The 18015-nt window shown below is 34.0% G+C and overlaps 2 protein-coding genes and 1 pseudogene across 5 annotated transcripts; all 3 read right to left on the reverse strand.

The window, feature by feature from the left end:
* On the reverse strand, nt 1-1771 carry LOC120577337 (putative disease resistance RPP13-like protein 1; annotated as a pseudogene).
* Nucleotides 1772-3719: 1948 nt separating this feature from the next.
* Nucleotides 3720-10175, reverse strand: LOC11414390 (nuclear poly(A) polymerase 1). 4 transcript variants are annotated; one of them, XM_024773754.2, is made up of 13 exons: nt 10077-10175; nt 9413-9995; nt 9236-9313; nt 8780-8887; nt 8433-8495; nt 8179-8340; nt 7981-8094; nt 7831-7893; nt 7373-7702; nt 6291-6455; nt 5183-6124; nt 4171-4241; nt 3720-4027 (listed from the first exon to the last, which is right to left on the reverse strand). In XM_024773754.2, exons 2-13 carry the CDS (start codon nt 9533-9535, stop codon nt 3982-3984), a joined length of 2265 nt encoding a protein of 754 aa, XP_024629522.1. In that variant the 5' UTR covers nt 9536-9995; nt 10077-10175; the 3' UTR covers nt 3720-3981. The 4 variants fall into 4 exon arrangements, with proteins under 4 accessions (XP_024629522.1, XP_024629523.1, XP_024629524.1 ...); XM_024773755.2 differs by having other exon boundaries at nt 10081-10174; XM_024773756.2 differs by lacking the exon at nt 8780-8887.
* Nucleotides 10176-15939: 5764 nt separating this feature from the next.
* LOC11414391 (uncharacterized) lies at nt 15940-17624 on the reverse strand. The gene is made up of 3 exons (XM_003631000.4): nt 17136-17624; nt 16838-17023; nt 15940-16662 (listed from the first exon to the last, which is right to left on the reverse strand). Exons 1-3 carry the CDS (start codon nt 17553-17555, stop codon nt 16378-16380), a joined length of 891 nt encoding a protein of 296 aa, XP_003631048.1. The 5' UTR covers nt 17556-17624; the 3' UTR covers nt 15940-16377.
* Nucleotides 17625-18015: the final 391 nt, after the last annotated feature.

The following is an 18015-nucleotide window of genomic DNA, read 5'->3' on the forward strand; positions in this document are numbered from 1 at the left end:
TAACTCAAATGCAAAGCAGGCAAAATTGTATCATTTCGTTAGTTCCATATGTCGCTATTCAGAATTGAAGTCCACTCCTTTTCAACTATCTTTGAACGCATAAGTCCTCCCAGTGTTTTGGCAGCTATTGGCAATCCACCACATTTTTTAGCAATCTTCCTGCCAATCTCTTCTAGGTTTGGGTATTACCTTGAACACGGTCTTCGCTGTCAAATGCATGCTTTGAGAGTAAAGACCAACAATCTTCATCAGATAGAGGTTCTAATTTATGAATCGGAAATGTGTGTGCAACCTCTGCAACGTTTTGTTCACGTGTTGTTATGATGACCTTGCTTTCAGTTCCTCGGTTGGTCAAGGGTGTTATTAACTCAGACCAATCGATATAATTGTCATTCCATATGTCGTCCAACACAAACAAAAATCTTCTATCCATCAAATGTTTCATTAATTCAACTTGAAGGATATCAAGATTATCGCTTTCCCACACATTTGAATCGACATATGTTGTTTTTCTAACAACACATTCAAGAAGAGACTTTGTTATTCTAACAACATTGAAATCCTCTGATACACATATCCATGCTTTGAGATCGAAATGTTGTTCAACTTTTATATCATTGTAAACAAGTTGTGCGAGAGTCGTTTTACCGACACCTCCCATACCTAAGGTGGCAACAACACCTAAATTATTATTTCTGCTGGTGCTGTCTGATACCAGCATATCTATGAGTCTATCTTTATCATGTTTCCTGCCCACCATAATAGATTCATTAACCCCTGAACTTGAAGGTGTTCTATGAGAAACTCTAGCACTTTTAGTTTCCAAACCAATTATATCTTTATGCTGTGCAAAAAGTTGCAGGGATTCACACATAATCTTCATTTGAGAATTGATCTCTCCATAGAAGTTTTTAAAAGGAGATGAAAGGAAGTTCCAGACCTGATTAGTTTTGTTGGCAACTTGTGTATTCTCCACTTTGCAACGCAGGGAATCATAGCTAATTTGGTTGAGCAAATCCTCGGCATCAAATATTGTATTTTTCAAGTCATCAAGCCATTGTTTGACAGTAAGGTTGGTGATTTGCTTCTCCTCTGCATCATCAAGCACAACCTGAAGAGTGAGACATTGATCTTGGTGTTTTTGATGTAATCAAGAAACTCTGTTGAAGCAAGTTTCTCAACTAAGGTTTGAACAGTTGCAGATAGAAAAGCTCCTCCTATCATAGTTGCAGCCATCTTCTAGTGTTATTGTTAAAGCAAAGTGGCTTGTAAGGAAATTTGCAGATAAATTTTGAAGAAAATTAAAAGCTGTGATGATGTAAGGATAGTTGTAACTTGTAATAGCAAACAAAAGAGTAAAGACTGAAGGACTAGTTGGTTGCCTTACACAATACTAAAAAGCAATTGGGGCATCCTTGAAAGTTAAAATCCATGAACCATTTTGAAATACAAAAAGCAATTGTGGACCTATACTTGTTTCTTATTAATTTCAATGATGGTAGATTTTTCCTTTTGGAAGTAGAGGTTTATTGTCATCTCCTTCATATCGTTGAGAGTGAGACATTGACTTGATTGGTGTCGCGGTACGACAAAAAATAAAGAAAAATATATATGTATGCCTCATAACTCAACTTGTACCGTGATAAAATTGGAGCCCGTCAGTTGAGGATACCTTGAGGGTATTGCCACTAGGAGTGACTTATGTAAATGCGAGATATATAGTGTTGGGACGTTTTTTTGTTGAACCGAAACCGGTCAGATAATCATGACAGCTGTAAGTGCAAGAAGGACCACGGGCTTTTACCGTGTCTTCGATGGTTAATAGAAGTTAGGCTAAACACACCCTAAATGAAGGTTTCAAGATAGATCTGCTAAGAAGAATACCTCAACTTGCCATAGTTTTTATTTGTTTCTTTGTAAGTAATTCCTTGATGACTAAAACTCGTCCATATCACATGAAAATGAAGAAAATTTTGTAAAAAATAAAAAGTTAGTGAAGAAAGAATACCATGGAACAAAAACTAAAGCTGCTAGAGAAAAGTATATGGAAAAGTAAAAGTGATATCAAAAAATTTGATTTCATGATCATAATTGATGGTATGGCCCCATGAATAATAATGTTGTGAATAGTTAATGGAGGGTCACCTCTTTCAATTATTTGCTATCAGCCTATCACTATTTTGAAAATTGATAAAGTTTATAACAATATGTCGTTAGCACAAGTAACAAATGCTGACTACAGATAATGTATACATGTTACCTACGAATTTTCTGAACCATCCTAGACTCGTTGGACAATTTCTAATGGTGATTTTCTTTATCAGTTCGTTATGTCTTGCAATACTGGATTACAACCTTAATTGTGTCATCTTGAAAGCTTGAATGAACTAAGCTATTAATGGGTGCTTTCATATTATTGATGACACAAGATAGATACCAAATATTGGTGAAACCTAATATCTTATTACAAATTGAGATTGTTCTAGACACTAGAGAGCTTGTTCAATGTGCAAATAAACATGATAAAATTATTGTATCATGTTTCAATTTAGTGTTTGATGACGCAGCGGGATAAGATAAGTTAATCCTTAAACTTATCATTGTCATAGGTTAGAAATCAACCGGATAAGATAAGAAAAAAATTATTGATTCATCTTTATAAAATTTAATTTAGCTAATTAACTATTGATAAATATTTGTCCAGTGTATCAACTATATGCTAATTGAAGTGTAAAAATCATTAGTTTGAAAGAATTATAGTTACTGGCAAAAAATTGAAGGGTTAAAACATGACAAAATGAGTGTAAAAAAATTATAGGTGTATCATAATTGCATTTTGTCATATCAACTGAACTAAGCTTACGATGACATTTTTATTTTTATTTTAACGATATTAAAATAACATTGGCTTTAACTGACAAATATTTGTCATACTTACACTTTTGTAAGTTCCAACGGTTTCTTATTATCAAAAATACGTGTAAAAATAGTTTGTATATTATAATTGCTTTCATTATATTGACAGTATTAAAAAAAAAACATCGATTTTACTTAATAACATGTTTGTCATGTTATTTAAAAAATAAAATAAAATAAATTTCACTTGTATTTTAATAAATAAAAAATTCACTTGTATTTTTTGTGTTAAGCCTCCAATTTTTATGGAAAGAACCCCTTGTAATCCAAAGTTTGACAAAAATCAAACTCATCCTCCTAAATAATTTGTATTCGAGTTCATTAACAACCTTAGCCAAAATGTGATTTATATGTTTATATACAAACTGAAATTAGTTTTTATAGTTAGGATCCTGTTAACGATTGCCCCGGACACTCTATAAGCATTCCAAATTTAAAAAATATTTAAATATTACAAATTTCAATGCATTGATTACATAAATTTTCATAAAAATTTACTATTAAAAGTGCTTAAAGAGTGCCCTGGAGATGCTTGTTAACGTTTCCGTGTAGTTATTCTAATTTTTACTAAGAACATTCAAACCAAAAAAGTATTAAATTAACTAAATGAAAAGGAAGAAGAAAAAAATTACAAGTGGATGCATGAAAAGAGTCATACGTCTCTGGTTGCATTTCCTTTATTTCACAGTAAACTATCTATATTATCGCTATTCCACTGTTGAGTTCCTAAATTATAGATGTCGATTATGCGGCACTTAAGGAGTTATTACGAAAATCCATCTCATGTTAAAAATATCAAACCATACACAAAAAGCTTAAACTTGAAATTGAAAAAGATGGCAGACATGTTAGGCAATGGAAAGTTACACTTTTTTAAGTTATCAGAATCTTAATGTTCAACAGTTCTCATGCTACAAATAAGTGAAACTGATGGCTACATGTTCTTCTACCTCGCTTATTATCTGCAGTATCAACATTCTTGCAAATCGGAAAGACAGAAAAAGAAAAAACCAGAAAAAGAGCATTTACATCCCCCCAGCTTCAGCAGATAAAGCTTTCAAGTATCTAAGAACTTTTGTCAGCAGTTTTCCCCAGGGAGGTGAAATTCAACCTGAGAATAAGAATAATGAATGATCAACTAACTAAATTTGATCCAGCTTAATCATGACATAAACTCCAAAGCCAAATACAAGAAAATGGAAATCAAACAAATCATGATAAGTAGACATCGTTCAACAACTTATTATGGTTTACCTAATAAGAGGCTTCCGCTGTGGCACTGGTGCTGGATTTCCACAGAACAATGGAGCTGTAAGCTCAGCAGGCTTTACAAAAAGTGTAAACAACATAGGAAGGGATAGAAAAAAATCAGAACCACTTTGATTTCTTAATGATATACCATGGTTGAAATAAAAGTAAGAGCTTAATGCCCCCCAAAGGCACTATGTGACAGAAAATAAAAATTAAGGTTATATGGATTCTACATAAAACAAAAGCAGAGAAACAGAATCCAACTTATTGCGTCAGCTCATATTATTAAGTGACAGAAAGAAATGCAAATTCAATACCCTAATATAAAGCCTACAAACTTCATGCCATAAATGACAAGATCTACATACAAGCTGAGTTGTGTTATTTTGACACAAAAATCAACAACAGTTTATATGGTTAATGTATTTCAAATGTATGGTTAATTATAATTAGTAGATGGTCAATAAATATAATAAGGTGACGCAACTCATTAATCATATGCATAACACAATTAACCACAATTTTTAATGTCAATAACCACGATTTTTAGGTGTATATTTGACCGAAAGTTATGGCTAATAGTATCACGTACAGTTAAACTTGAAATTCATGGTTAATGACATTCAAAATCGTGGTTAATTAAGTTCATCTGCAGATGGTTGATGAGCTGTGACACCTTATTATATTCATTATCCATCCACTGAACGTAATTAACCACGTATTCAAACGACGTAAAGCATCCAAATTGCTGTCAATTTTTTTTGTCAAATTTGTGTGTCAAAATATCATTTATGATACAAGTTAGTATAAATTTTAATCTAAATTATAACTAAAAAAACTAGGAACATCCATATGCACAGATTTGACAGAGTTGTGAGCAACTTTAGCAGAAAGTTCAGACTTCAGATATTCACAATCAGTTAGAAAAAAAGCTGGTACTATGATCTATTATAATATTATTGTTGCAGAATGATTGAAAATATTCCAAATGTAAGATATATATTAAGATGTTAACCTCAAGCTCCTCCAAGCCCCCATTAGAGTATATATGAGTTGAACTACTATTTTCCTTTTGAGAAAAAACAGGTTCTGCTGCCACTACAGACTTTGTAGAGTCGAAATTGATGTTTGCCAAGTTCCCACCAAAATCTTTGACTTTATTTCTATACTCAAGATCATCTTCAAGTTCATCAGGTTCTTCAGGAAAGGCTTGATGTACCTCACATGGACCACACACAATCTTCTGGATGACAACCTTTTCAGCTTCTTCAAAATTAGATCTATCAGTAGCAGCAAGTAGAGGGATAATTTGTGAGTTGCTTTTCACTGATCCATCGGTCTCTCTATCCCCAGGACACTCCCCTGAAAAATTCAAATCAGGTTTCTCGCTCTTTTGTTCACTCATACAGTTGAGTTCTGTGTCATCACATTTCACAGAACAAGAATTAGCAATGCTGACAGGATTTCCATCTTCATGAACATCCCTGCTAGAGGGAGGCAGAGAGGAAAAGGACCGGGAGTTTCTCAAGTCATCCCCACTATCTTCTGCTTGCTTTCTCTTCCTATCATTGTTTGCTCCTAACTCTTTACCCACTTGAGACTTTTCTGCTTGACCATGGCCGGAAACCCTAAGCTCTGAACGTCGCTTACTCACCCAGGTTACTTTGGATGGGCATTTAGGCCGAACACCACCAGGAAATACAAAGGCGGGTATATTGCGGCGTTTCACATGGGAGATGGATATATTCATTCCAGGTTTCCATTGCGTGTACGCATTGACAGAATGCTTAAATTCTTCAACAGTTAATCTCATATCAAATTGTCCGCCTTCATTGGCAGGAACTCCTTGCTTACGTTGCAGACCCATGAAGTAAGAACAGTGTAAAGGTCTAGATTTGTCTGAAAAATCACCAGGATGTGGATGACACTGAAGCATGCCATAAGTGTTCCTCTCAATCTAGATGTTCAAAGGACAGCCAAATTAGGTTATGTATATAAACAAAGAAGAGGGGAGAAAATATTTGCACCCCCCAACTCTTTTTGAGAAAATAAAACAGAAAGAGGCAGAGCAGACAAATAAAATAAATGAAACTACAAAGAGGAAAACTTAAATTACTATATACCTTCAATGTCAACTGGCGCAAGCGAGACTTAACCCAGCCTTTCCAGTTTCTAAGATCATCAACATTCTCTGCTGAAATGTCTATCCGCAAATAATTCTTATACGATTCAAAAAATGGATAGGGCTCAAAAAGGGTATCCCAATCAGCCTTGTTAGCCTCCATAGCCTAAAAATATCAGAAACCTTATATTAAGCAACACAAATGTTCATTTATTTTTTTATTTTTTTTTCCTCAAACAAATTGGATTATATCATCATAGGCAACACAAATGTTCATTGAATGCTGCTGTTTGCAGAAAGAAATAAAAAAAAAAAGTATTGGCCAGCCTTTGAGGAGACACGGCTAAAAATGCTACTAGACTTATTATCACACAGATGCACGACTGGGGCAACAAGGACCAGGAGGTGGTTTGTAGGTAAAGTATGCTGAAAGTAACAACTGTACAGATTGGTGTGCTAAATGGAGCATCGACCATGGCTCTAGAGTATAGAGTGAAAATTTGGGACTTACCTCCAAGGGATTTGTCTCTACTAACTACTACTATGTGCCTGTTTGTTTATTATTTTTTTTTAAAAACATTTTTTATGCTTTAGTTATGTTTGTGTGAAGACTTTTTAAAAAATGAGTTTGTTAAAAATGGTTTTTATGTATGAAATGAAATAGCTACTTTTATTAGCTTTTGAAGAAAATCATTTTTAATGGAAGAGAAAAACATAATTTATGGTGTCTATGCTTTTATAAATATATTAATGAAAATCTATTTTAACATGCATAATTTTTTTAACCATAGCCTATGCTTTTCTTAACAATAATCTCTAAATTATTTATATCAAATTCACTTTTATTTTAATCTATAACAAATGGGCCCTATTACTAATATTATGAGAGTTGCTTTGCATCTTGCTTCAGTATATGTTTAGTTTTTTTATCTTTTTTAGCAGTAGGCCTCATGGTACCCCCATAAAAAGTATTAAAATAAATAAATAACACACACAGATACTATCTCTTCGAATTTTCAAAACAAACATTTTGAACAATATGTCATAACATCACATTTTTTCTTTCAAAGTAAAGAATAATACCTCACATATTTCATCTCCCCTCTGAAATTCCTCTGTCATAACACGCAATGTACTTAATGACACATTGTAGCTAGAATTCATGCACGGATAAGCAGGAGTAATTATTGGCATTAGATGGTATTTATCCTTGGGATTTCTTCTAGGATCCCAAACTTGAAGTCCAAGAGATCCTTCCTTAATAGTACAAAGCATTACTGGGTTTGGCCAACGCCACTGAGTGTATACCCTAAAGAATCGAGACACCAACATATTAGGCAGTGCATTTGGATATAGCTGGCATATTCGACCAACAAGCAATGCCCAGTTTATACCACCAAGAAAACCTGCAACCTGCCCGTGGCATATCATGAAGAAAAGTTAGGCAAATCAGATCATAATTACTAGTAACATCGAAGTTCAGGTCAAAATAGAAAATGAACAGCAGATAAGCCATCTAGAGCGCAAGCTTCCCTGCATACATTTGAATAAACACCACGACACTTAGCCCATAACTTCACGCATCTCAATGTCGTACGAAAATTCTGCACTTGAGAAATAGAAATATAATCAATGACATGAAAGCCAGAAGTCATATCAAAGCTGAACGTAAAAGTTCTATACTTGTCTACCTGAATATTTGGAACCAAATGCAAGATTTGATCAGTCACTCTACAACCATTAAGACTGCGAACAGTTTGTTCGTCTGTATATTGTAATATTGCTTCCTGTGATAAATCCAAGTCCTATCCAATAACAAACAGTATTACTTAGTGGTAATGAAGGGAGGTGTATTTGACACATCAAGAAGTCTTCCATGAATCACTTACTTCAGGAATAACCCACAAAGATAATTGTGCATAAAGGAGATCCAGAGAGACGCCGTTGAACTTGAAACCCATCACTGGAACATGAGCATCAGGCACTGGGTGTAACTCTGTCACTTCTGGCATTTCAGATAGCATTTTATGCAGCTCACCAAAGAAATCTTCCTAAAGCCAATTCAGACAACAATTTTAGTTGAAAGGGAGATATGACCTGAAAACTCTAAGTCAACTTTTAAAAATGGCAAGAATTATCAAACCTTTCTGGTTGCATGTCTAGGTCCCACACAAAGAACGTCAATATCTGCTCCGGGGCCATGCACCTACAAAATTTGAATTAAAAATGGTAATATGATAAAACCAACAAAATAAATGATTGAATAAATACACTGGAGCTATAAGTAAATACAATATTTTTGGTCCACAAATTTGACCATCACGTTAGGTATGGAAAGATATAATTGGAGTGGCAAGTGATATGACAACGCTGTTCTAATTACCTCTTTCCAAAATCTTCTGTTCATAAAATGCAAAGATAAAAATTGCATAAGCGTGTGTGAGGGTGCACGCATACAAGAAAAATTTGGAAGGGAAAACAGCACCATACCCCTAGGCGATAGGATCCAAAAGTAAAAATCATGGCATTTGCTTCTTTGACCAGTTGTTCATTAAATCCCTTTGCACGGCAAATGGTTTTGACCCAAATCTTCACAATCTAATTCATTTCACAATATCGCATCCAAAATATATGAGTTCATGAGGTGCTCAACCACATTTCCGATATGGTATAACGTGAAATGCAACAAGAAAATGATTACACAAAGCCCTCAACTTGGAAATATTTCCAAATAAGGCGTCTGCTTCTCTTTCCCTCTGTCACTTGGGATCGAAATCACAAAAATGGACAAAACCCTAAATAATTCACATTATTCTAGATGATGAAGTAAATAATCTCAATTGTTATCAATAAATCAACAATTAATATTATTCATACAAGTATAGCAAATCATCAAATAATCATCTCTTATTCTCAACGCAATCGATCAACAAAAATAAATCCAACCTGGTCTAGCCTGCCAAGCACTTCCTCCCTACAAATCGCTTCGTCTTGATTCTCATACAAGCCGGCGTCTTGCAAGTACTAAACATTAAACAAGCAAAATCCAAATTCAGCACAACATAGCTAGAAAAATCTCAAAAACAGATAATAATCAATTTGCTATAGGCGCAAAAACATAACCTTCTCGAGCTCACGCGTCTTGGCGACATCATATTCAGTCGGTCCGCTCAATGAGATTGGCTCGGTTATCCCTAACCTTTGCCGCTGCCCGATATCGCAGTTGCTTAACCCAGTGCTCCCCATCAACAACAAATTACTACACTTTTTTTTTTTTGATATATTATTATTGCAATAAGTAAATATATATTCTAAGAATGGTATAACGCTTTGTTATTATTACTTTGTTTTCCAATAGAAACGTACAAAACAATAGTAATAGCAAAAAGGTTAGTAATAGTGATAAGAAAGTGATGAGAGATGATTGTGCAGTAATAATGGGAAAAAGAAGAATCCAAAAGTATAAACGTTGAGTATAAAGTATGGAGAATAATTACAAAGAAATTGACTATGAAGGAAAATAAAAAGAAGAAATTACAAAGGAAGTAATTAAGAAGCGAAACCCTAAAAAAAAAACTAAATGAGCATAAAATGATGAATGGAATGCTGCGAAGGTGAAGAAGATGTTGATCCGTTGTTGAAGTTGAACCAATCAAAATCTTGTATTGAAGAAGAAGAAGAAGAAGAAGAAAACGAACGAATGAACCTGTAAGAAAAAAGTTAGAATGGATAGAAGAATGAAATGGAATTTGAGATTGAAATGAAATGTGTGGATACGATACGATACAAACCAAAACAAACAACAGGAGAGTAAACTGAAAGGGAACGTGGAGCGGAGGTTTCCCTTTAGGTGCAATGCAATTGCAAATACCCTTCCCTTTCCTTCCCCGTGCATTATATTTATTTATACATCAAACATTGCAAAATTCTAATTATACTTAACTAGCATCCAGCCCGTCTGTCCGCTCTTTCCACTGCGCTAACGCATGTAACTCATAAACAATATGTTTTTCAACAAAATTCTAATTATACTTCACGTGCCCGTCTGTCCGCTCTTTCTACTGCGCTAACGCATGTAACTCATAAACAATATGTTTTTCAACATCAAGGTTGGGTTAGTTTTTTCTGATATATCTTGGAGAAAATTATTAGAATTGAAAGAATGATCAAGCTTAATAAAAAATATAAGATATGTATTTCATGCACTTCTATGACATGGAGTTACTTAATATATACTTAGTTTTGTGATGCATACTCATTTACCTATGGAGGATGAATATGCATGAAACATGAGTGACAATTATCGGGTGGGTTAATATAAAATTCAGAAAATCTAAGGCAACCCAATATAAGAATTAAGATACTATCTCTCTCCCCTCTCTCTCTCTCTCTCACTCTCTCTCCACGGCCATACAAATGTCCTATTGAACAGTCTCCCAAATCCTTGTTCGGTTGCTTAGCTACACGACCATACACCCAAGCTTTTTCTCGTTTCATCAAATATTTAGTGGCATTTTTTTTATTATATTATAAAAAACATTTGATTCTAATTAAGTTTGTCCAAGAATAATTCAGATATTCAGTTTGGATTTTTTTTTATTATATTGTGCAAGACAATAAAAAGCATATGTTTTGTAAGTAAACGTAGATAAGATTTTATGATCATCACTTCAGGCGTAACAATATAGTCTTATATGTATGATAACATGTCTAACCGTATAAACTTTACATGATACTAATTACATACATGTAATTGAATTAGAAGAAGCGGTTCTCTCAACTTATATTCGTTAAATCAACTTCATCAACTTGTTGTGATGCTCCGTTGATATTCCTGATTTCTTCATATATTTTTTATCTCACTGTTTCAGACCATTCCTCAAGATACCCTAATAGCCTAAAGCCCGTAGGGTGTAAATTGGTAAGACCAATAGGGAATCAAATGGCAAGATTGAGAGATAGAAGGCCAGGCTAGTCGCCAAGGGGTTCACTCTGAAAGAGGACATCGACTACGTTGAGACCTTATCCCCGCTTTCTATTCCTTCCCGACCTGTTGTCGTCAACGATCTGCTTCCGTGAATGAGAGTTGGTCTTCCCGATCCACGAATACTATTTGTTGTCCTTTACTTGTTTAGTGGCCTATGTCTTAGGGCTTCTGGAATTCTCAGTTTCGGTTATATACCGCTCTCAATTACTTTGTTTTTGAAATATTAGTTAGAATAAAATAAGAAGATTAAATAAAAAACATAATGAAAAAATGAACAAAAAACCTTTGGTAGTTGGTTTAAATTAGTTCTTTTAGCATACATTGAAATCAATAAGGAAACCTCTATGTCTACCTTGGATGATGGCAGCGTCTCCACTCATCCCCTTTCACGATCTTGTGGACTACTTCATATGGAAACAGGAAGAAAAAAAATTAACCATTGCTAGAGAGATAAAAATAGTAGACGCTAATGATATGAGAGAAATTCAACCTAAAAATCATCCACATATATGACATGGTTATAGGATGTTCGCTATAAGCACAAACAAATACATTGGACACAACACTAAGACATCTACACATGTAAATTTAAAAAAAACAATAGATGAAACGGAAAAACTAAATTTAGATGCATCTTTGACTTCAATGGATCAATATTGCTCTTGCCCATTTTATTACCAAGAATATAAAAACAATTAAACCAAGCAAACGTACATAAAACCTTGGAATGTTTCCCATGTGTTATGTGTAAATCTGATGTCATCATAGTTCATGTTGAAGAATAGGATTGTTGTGCTATTGCCCATTTCCTGCATGTGTGTCATGGATCGAGTAAAAATTAGTATAAAATTAATATAATCAAAAGAAATATAATTCAGTTTTAGTACCCTTAAAAACTACAAAAGCCAAAACACAAAAGTCTGTTGCAAACACACAATAAGTCACAAAGCAAATACATAGAATTTGAGTATTTGACAAAATAGATATCACCACACACCGAGTTAGGTTGTCGCTTTTTTTGTGCTTTCTTTAATTTTTTTGAATGATTTTCTTTCTATTGATTCAATTTTTGATGTACACAAACCTGTTACGTATATATCAATAAGATCATCATGAAATTGCAAACAATTAAAGAAAATAAAAAAATTCAACTGAAACAGGAAGGAGAACAAATTAGTAGAGAGTATTATAGAAAAAGCAGAGCACTACACAAAAATGGGGAAGCAATTCTACCTCAAGTAAATAATATTTAATTTTAGTACATTTATAACAGAAAATATTAGTTCAATTATATCACGTACTCTATAAAATGAGCATAATTAACTCTCAAGTATTTATCACACTTATCTTCCCATCATGTAGAACAAAGTCTCCGAACTCATAGATCAGATTTTGAAATAGAAAAAGGATATAATAGAATTAAAACAACCATAAAGAAAATTGATATTGTTGTTAAGAAAATTTCAATGCAAATAGTAAAAAATTCACAGTGAACAGATTAAGAAACCATGTGGTACCTCTAATGAGTTTCCCTCAAAGCGTAATCTACCGATTTTATTTTCACTGGAAACAAAATAAAATGAAATGAGAGGCAAATGGGGAGGACCAGAGATAAAAGAAGACAGACAGAAAAAAATGAGAGACTGAGAGAAGGGCTAACTTTTTACTACGTCATAATTTATATTTATTTGCATGGTAAACCAACTTCAACCTATACATGAGAACCAATATAGTATTAGGATCATGCTTTTGAACTTCAGATTCACCAAAAAGATATATACCAAAAGAGAGACAGACAACAATAAAAACCAAAGACTCAACCGCTTAAACCAACTTTAACAGACTTCAATGGAGATGCTGACATTTTTACCAGTTTTGTGAAGCCACAAAAAAACTTATTAAGAAAATATCAATGATCCCAAACATGGTTGAAATTGAATCAAAGTTAAATACAAAAATAATTGAAACCAAAGACCCCAAACAAAAGGAAGATTGAATAAAATGAGTACATTATAATTGAAAATTATTGTTTTCTCTTTCGTTGTTTTTAAAAAATTTGAGAAACAATTGAAGCAATAATCAGATGGTCGTAAAAAAAGAAGGGTTGAAAGAAGAATAAGCCTACATTTTGAAGTGAAAAGGATTGTGGTTTTTATCAACACTCGTAGTGGGATGCTTGGAATTGGGATGGACGATAGTTTGCAATTTGTTCTTTTAAAAATGTAGTTTGCAGTTTCTCTCAAACTGAAGTTCTGATCAATATTGCGGAAGTTTATTGGCTATGTAAAATATTTTTTAATTAAATTGTATTGTACTTTTAGCAGTTTTTTTGTGTGTGTGTGTATGTGTTGTGTGAACAGTTGTGACAGCTTGCATATGTTGTAGGTTAAAATAAAAACTGTCAAGGGTATTTTAGGCAATAAAAATAGGCTACACCAAAAGCATGTATTGCCTTTATTAATAGGTATAGATAAAACCCGTCATTTTATACATCCTTCTATATTTAGCTTGCCCTTTTTACCCCGCTGAAAAAGAGATTAATTTGAGAGCGACTTACAAGATAAACACAAGGATATAAGGATGTCACCGATTTTATAGGACCAGTGTTTTTCTTTTGAAAACTTGTCATATAAACTCTTAGCTAACGGCGAGCGTAAAAGAGAAACGTGGTTGCAAAATCCAACTTGTATATGTTGTACTTCTTGAGATAAATCAATCATACATATGCTTTTAGATTGTGAAGCGAGAGAAGATTTACGGGACAAAATAAGGATGTCAATGTGCATCTATAAATGGAGATTCTCGTGGGGACTGTCTCATTTGGAGATCGCCGACAAAGAATTCTTTCCTTGGACACAAAAATGGGAGAGAAAGACCTCCAAGAGTAGTCTGGCGATGACCGATGAGCACAAGGATCATAGCCCCCACCACACGGGGATCATGTCCCCGAACAATTCACCAAAATATATTTTGCATTGTATATATAAATATTTCATGTTGTATTTATTTGTCATCAGGGGATGGGGGACAATTTGAGTGACTGCAAGAATGAGGACGGGGAAGAAAATGGGAACGGGAATGGGGGCAATTTGAGTGGCACGGCGGAGAGCGGGGAAGTGATCTCCGCCCCATTGACATCCCTAAGATAAATATATTAATCAATCACATTGATTGGTCTCCTCCTCCCTTAGGTTGCGGCAAGTTTGAGGGTGGATGTTCAAAACTTAAATATATTCTTCGCCTAAGTTTTCTGCATCTGCTGCCTAAGAAAAGCATATATTGTTGCAGACTTGAGCTTAGTTTGAAGTTTCTTTATATGTATGCTGCTTTGTGATTTTCTTGTTGATTTTCTATAGGCTCACTAAATGCTTCCAATGGAAATCTTACTGTCAAATCCCTGTCAGATGTGTATCAGAATACACACAAGATAGAAGCTACTCCCACATGCAACAATAACACCAGAACCAGTAAGGGTAATATTGATATTGGTTCTTCTTCACCCTTGGGAGAAGTTAAATCTTCTTTAAACTGTGATGATGCATTAAGGACTGACTTGAGTTTAAATCGAAATGGGTCAAGGCAAACTCTTTCTGAGGATAAAAAAAAATCCTTTCGATATGTCGAAGACATAACAAAAGGTTCTGAAAAAAACATTAAAATATCATTATTAGAGGAAACCAACAGTGAGGATTTTCCAAAATTTAATTATATTCCATGTAACACAATGTATCAAAGTGCAAATGTTAATATTTCACTTGCTCGGATTACGGATGAGAGTTGCTGCTCCGATTGTTCAGGCGACTGTCTTTCCTTGTCAGTTCCTTGTACATGCTCTCAAGAAACTGGTGGAGAGTTTGCTTACACTTCGCAAGGTTTGTTGAGTGAAAAGTTTTTAACAGATTGCATGTCTATGGTAAAGGAACCCCATCATCATCATGATGTGTATTGTAAAGAGTGCCCAATTGAGAGGACTAAGAATGAGACCAAACCTGAACCATGCAAGGGACATCTGGTTAGGAAGTTTATAAAGGAGTGCTGGAGGAAATGTGGATGTGTGATGCAGTGTGGAAATCGGGTAGTGCAACGAGGTTTAAGCCGTAAATTGCCCAAGGGATACTTTGTCTGTGAATATGCAGGGGAGATTTTAACCAATTCAGAATTATATGACAGGATTGTGTATAGTACCGGCATTATGCTTGGATGCAACACATAATATGGGAATGTTGCAAGATTCATCGATCATAGGTTCTTTTCAAATTTCAATAATATATTACATTTTAAGAATTTCTACTGTCATTTCATTTCTATTGAACTTTGATCTGTTGCATGGCCTTAAGCTTTTGCGAGAGCTTTAAATTTCTTCTCTTCTTGTTGAAGTTAACTCCAAGGAGTGTTGCAACTTTTCATAATTTTGTTGATCTCCACGCCAATATAAATCATCTTAAAATTTACTTGGACTATTGTGGATGTTCCTTCTCCCCCAACTTAGTCTTTATTTTTTATTTAATAGTGTTCCTTAGCTTCATTTTTCATTAAAAAAAAAAAAAAGTAAGATAACATGCTTTGACTTGATTAAAATACAACGTGTTTTTAGTTTCATATATGAAAATTGGCGGTGTGTGTGGAACAAGCTGGCCATCTTACAATCGATGACTTCACCAACTAATCAAAGAATAATTCAACTTATATCACAAACTAATCAACGAATGATTCAACTTTTTGGGCTATAATTACACTATAATAATTCAACTGTAAAAATGAAATTACAACATTCAGATCGAATACAATACATTAGTACACCTTAACCTTATTACCACATGATGGGACAAAATTAATTAAAAAGTAGAAAAAGGTAATCGTGAGTAACAAGTTTCCACCGAATCCAAACATGTCTTTCTTTATGCTACTAGAACTTAGAGAATGTGGAGTGTTAAAAATGAACAGCCAAAAGTGTCACAAAAACGCGTTTTTCCATTTCTTATTCCTATGAGCTGTGTATCCCCTTTTGTTTTTTCCTCAACCAATGAATCACTTTTCTATGATTATTTTATTTCCATTTCCATGTGCTTCTTCTTCATCTTCCTTCCATTCCACTTCTCAATCAATCATACGTGCAAGACTTCTTGAGGGAAACAGAAACATTGATTTTCTTGGGATCAAATACGACAGAACAATGAACCTTCTTGTAGTATTTTGGCTTGACCAATTTCCCAAGCACATAAGCTCTAGATCTAATTTCAAAGCTCAATTTTAATGGTACTGGCAAAGTTGGCATACCAGTTGTGCTGCTAAGACTTGCACCACTTCCATACAATGGAATCTTGCTCCCCATCACTGCCACACTAACTAGTCTTTGACTCCTCCTTGATTGATAAAACTTCTTCATCTGCAATCACAAATCCATATGATTATCAATAAGAATTCAGATTGACTGTCAGATAGAGATCTAACACAATCTAAACCATTTGATGATCTCGATCTATTAGAACACCAGACACAACATTGACTTGACTGACACATAAAAGCAAAGCAAATAATAAATTGTCGGACACTAGACTTACATTGCCAGTACCAATTACGATTTCTGAATAGGATAGATCTAAAGGTGTGGATGAGACATGAACACCAAAAAATGTGCCCTTGTTACGATAAGTGAATTTCACAGTTGCATTCACTGTAATCATATCAGTGGCCACACCCGTTGCATCTGAACCAGCTTGAACTCTAACATGCTCAAATTTTATACTCTACAAAACACAAAATAAAAAATTGATGAAAACCCATTTGGCATAACAATCAGAAATATATATTATTAACAAAGTAATAAAAATAAAAAATAAAAATAAAAAAAAAGTTTACCTTAATCATGACATGGGGTTTCATGGGTCTACTAGCACCCCAAAGGATAAGAGAGAAAAGAGTGAACAAAAGGAAAAAGCCAAGAATGAAAGCAAGGAAATACCAACGACGAGAAAGAGAATGATGATGATCTTGATTGTTAAGAAGACCTTCTTCTTCAATAACATCAATTTCTTTCCAAGGTTTGGTGTTACTGCGGTGGTTGTTGTTGAGTTTACGGGAACCAGAGAAACGGCTAGAGGAAGAGTGAGAATGAGGAGGAGAACCCATTGGGCTGATAACAGGAGTAGAATGAAAGGAAGTAGTGGTTTTTTCACCATCATGGGATGGACTTTGAACATAGTATGCTGGTCGACGAGGAGATCTTGTTGTGGATGATGCATCTAAGCTGGTAACCTCTGAGTCTGTCTTTGTATGCATCTTTGATCTGTTCTGTTTATGTTTCTCTCAAACAAAATTGCATTACTATTTAGTGCCTCATTATTATTTATGCTCTTTTTAATTTGGTTTCAGTGGTGAGTGATATTAAATTAAAATAAACAACATTTAAGGCAAGTTGTTCAAAATTAAGGCCAGGTAAAACTGAAAGTTAATTGTAATAAAAAACAGAAAAATCTAATGATAAGTTACATGCAGATGTTTCTTTCAACAACAAAAAAATTACATGTTGATGTTACTTTTTTTTTTAATGTAAGATGCTAACCAATATACTTTATCCGGTCACTATTATAAGTAAAAGTTCGTATACATTTTATTGAATGAACCTATAAAATGAATATTTGCTTATAATAGTGATCGGAAAGTGGAAAGTGTATATATAGTATAAGGAAACTGGATACATAAATTACTTTTTTTAAATACTAAATATATAATACTGTTA

The sequence above is a fragment of the Medicago truncatula genome, chromosome 8 (genome assembly GCF_003473485.1).
Source record: "Medicago truncatula cultivar Jemalong A17 chromosome 8, MtrunA17r5.0-ANR, whole genome shotgun sequence".
Classification (NCBI taxonomy): Eukaryota; Viridiplantae; Streptophyta; class Magnoliopsida; order Fabales; family Fabaceae; genus Medicago; species Medicago truncatula.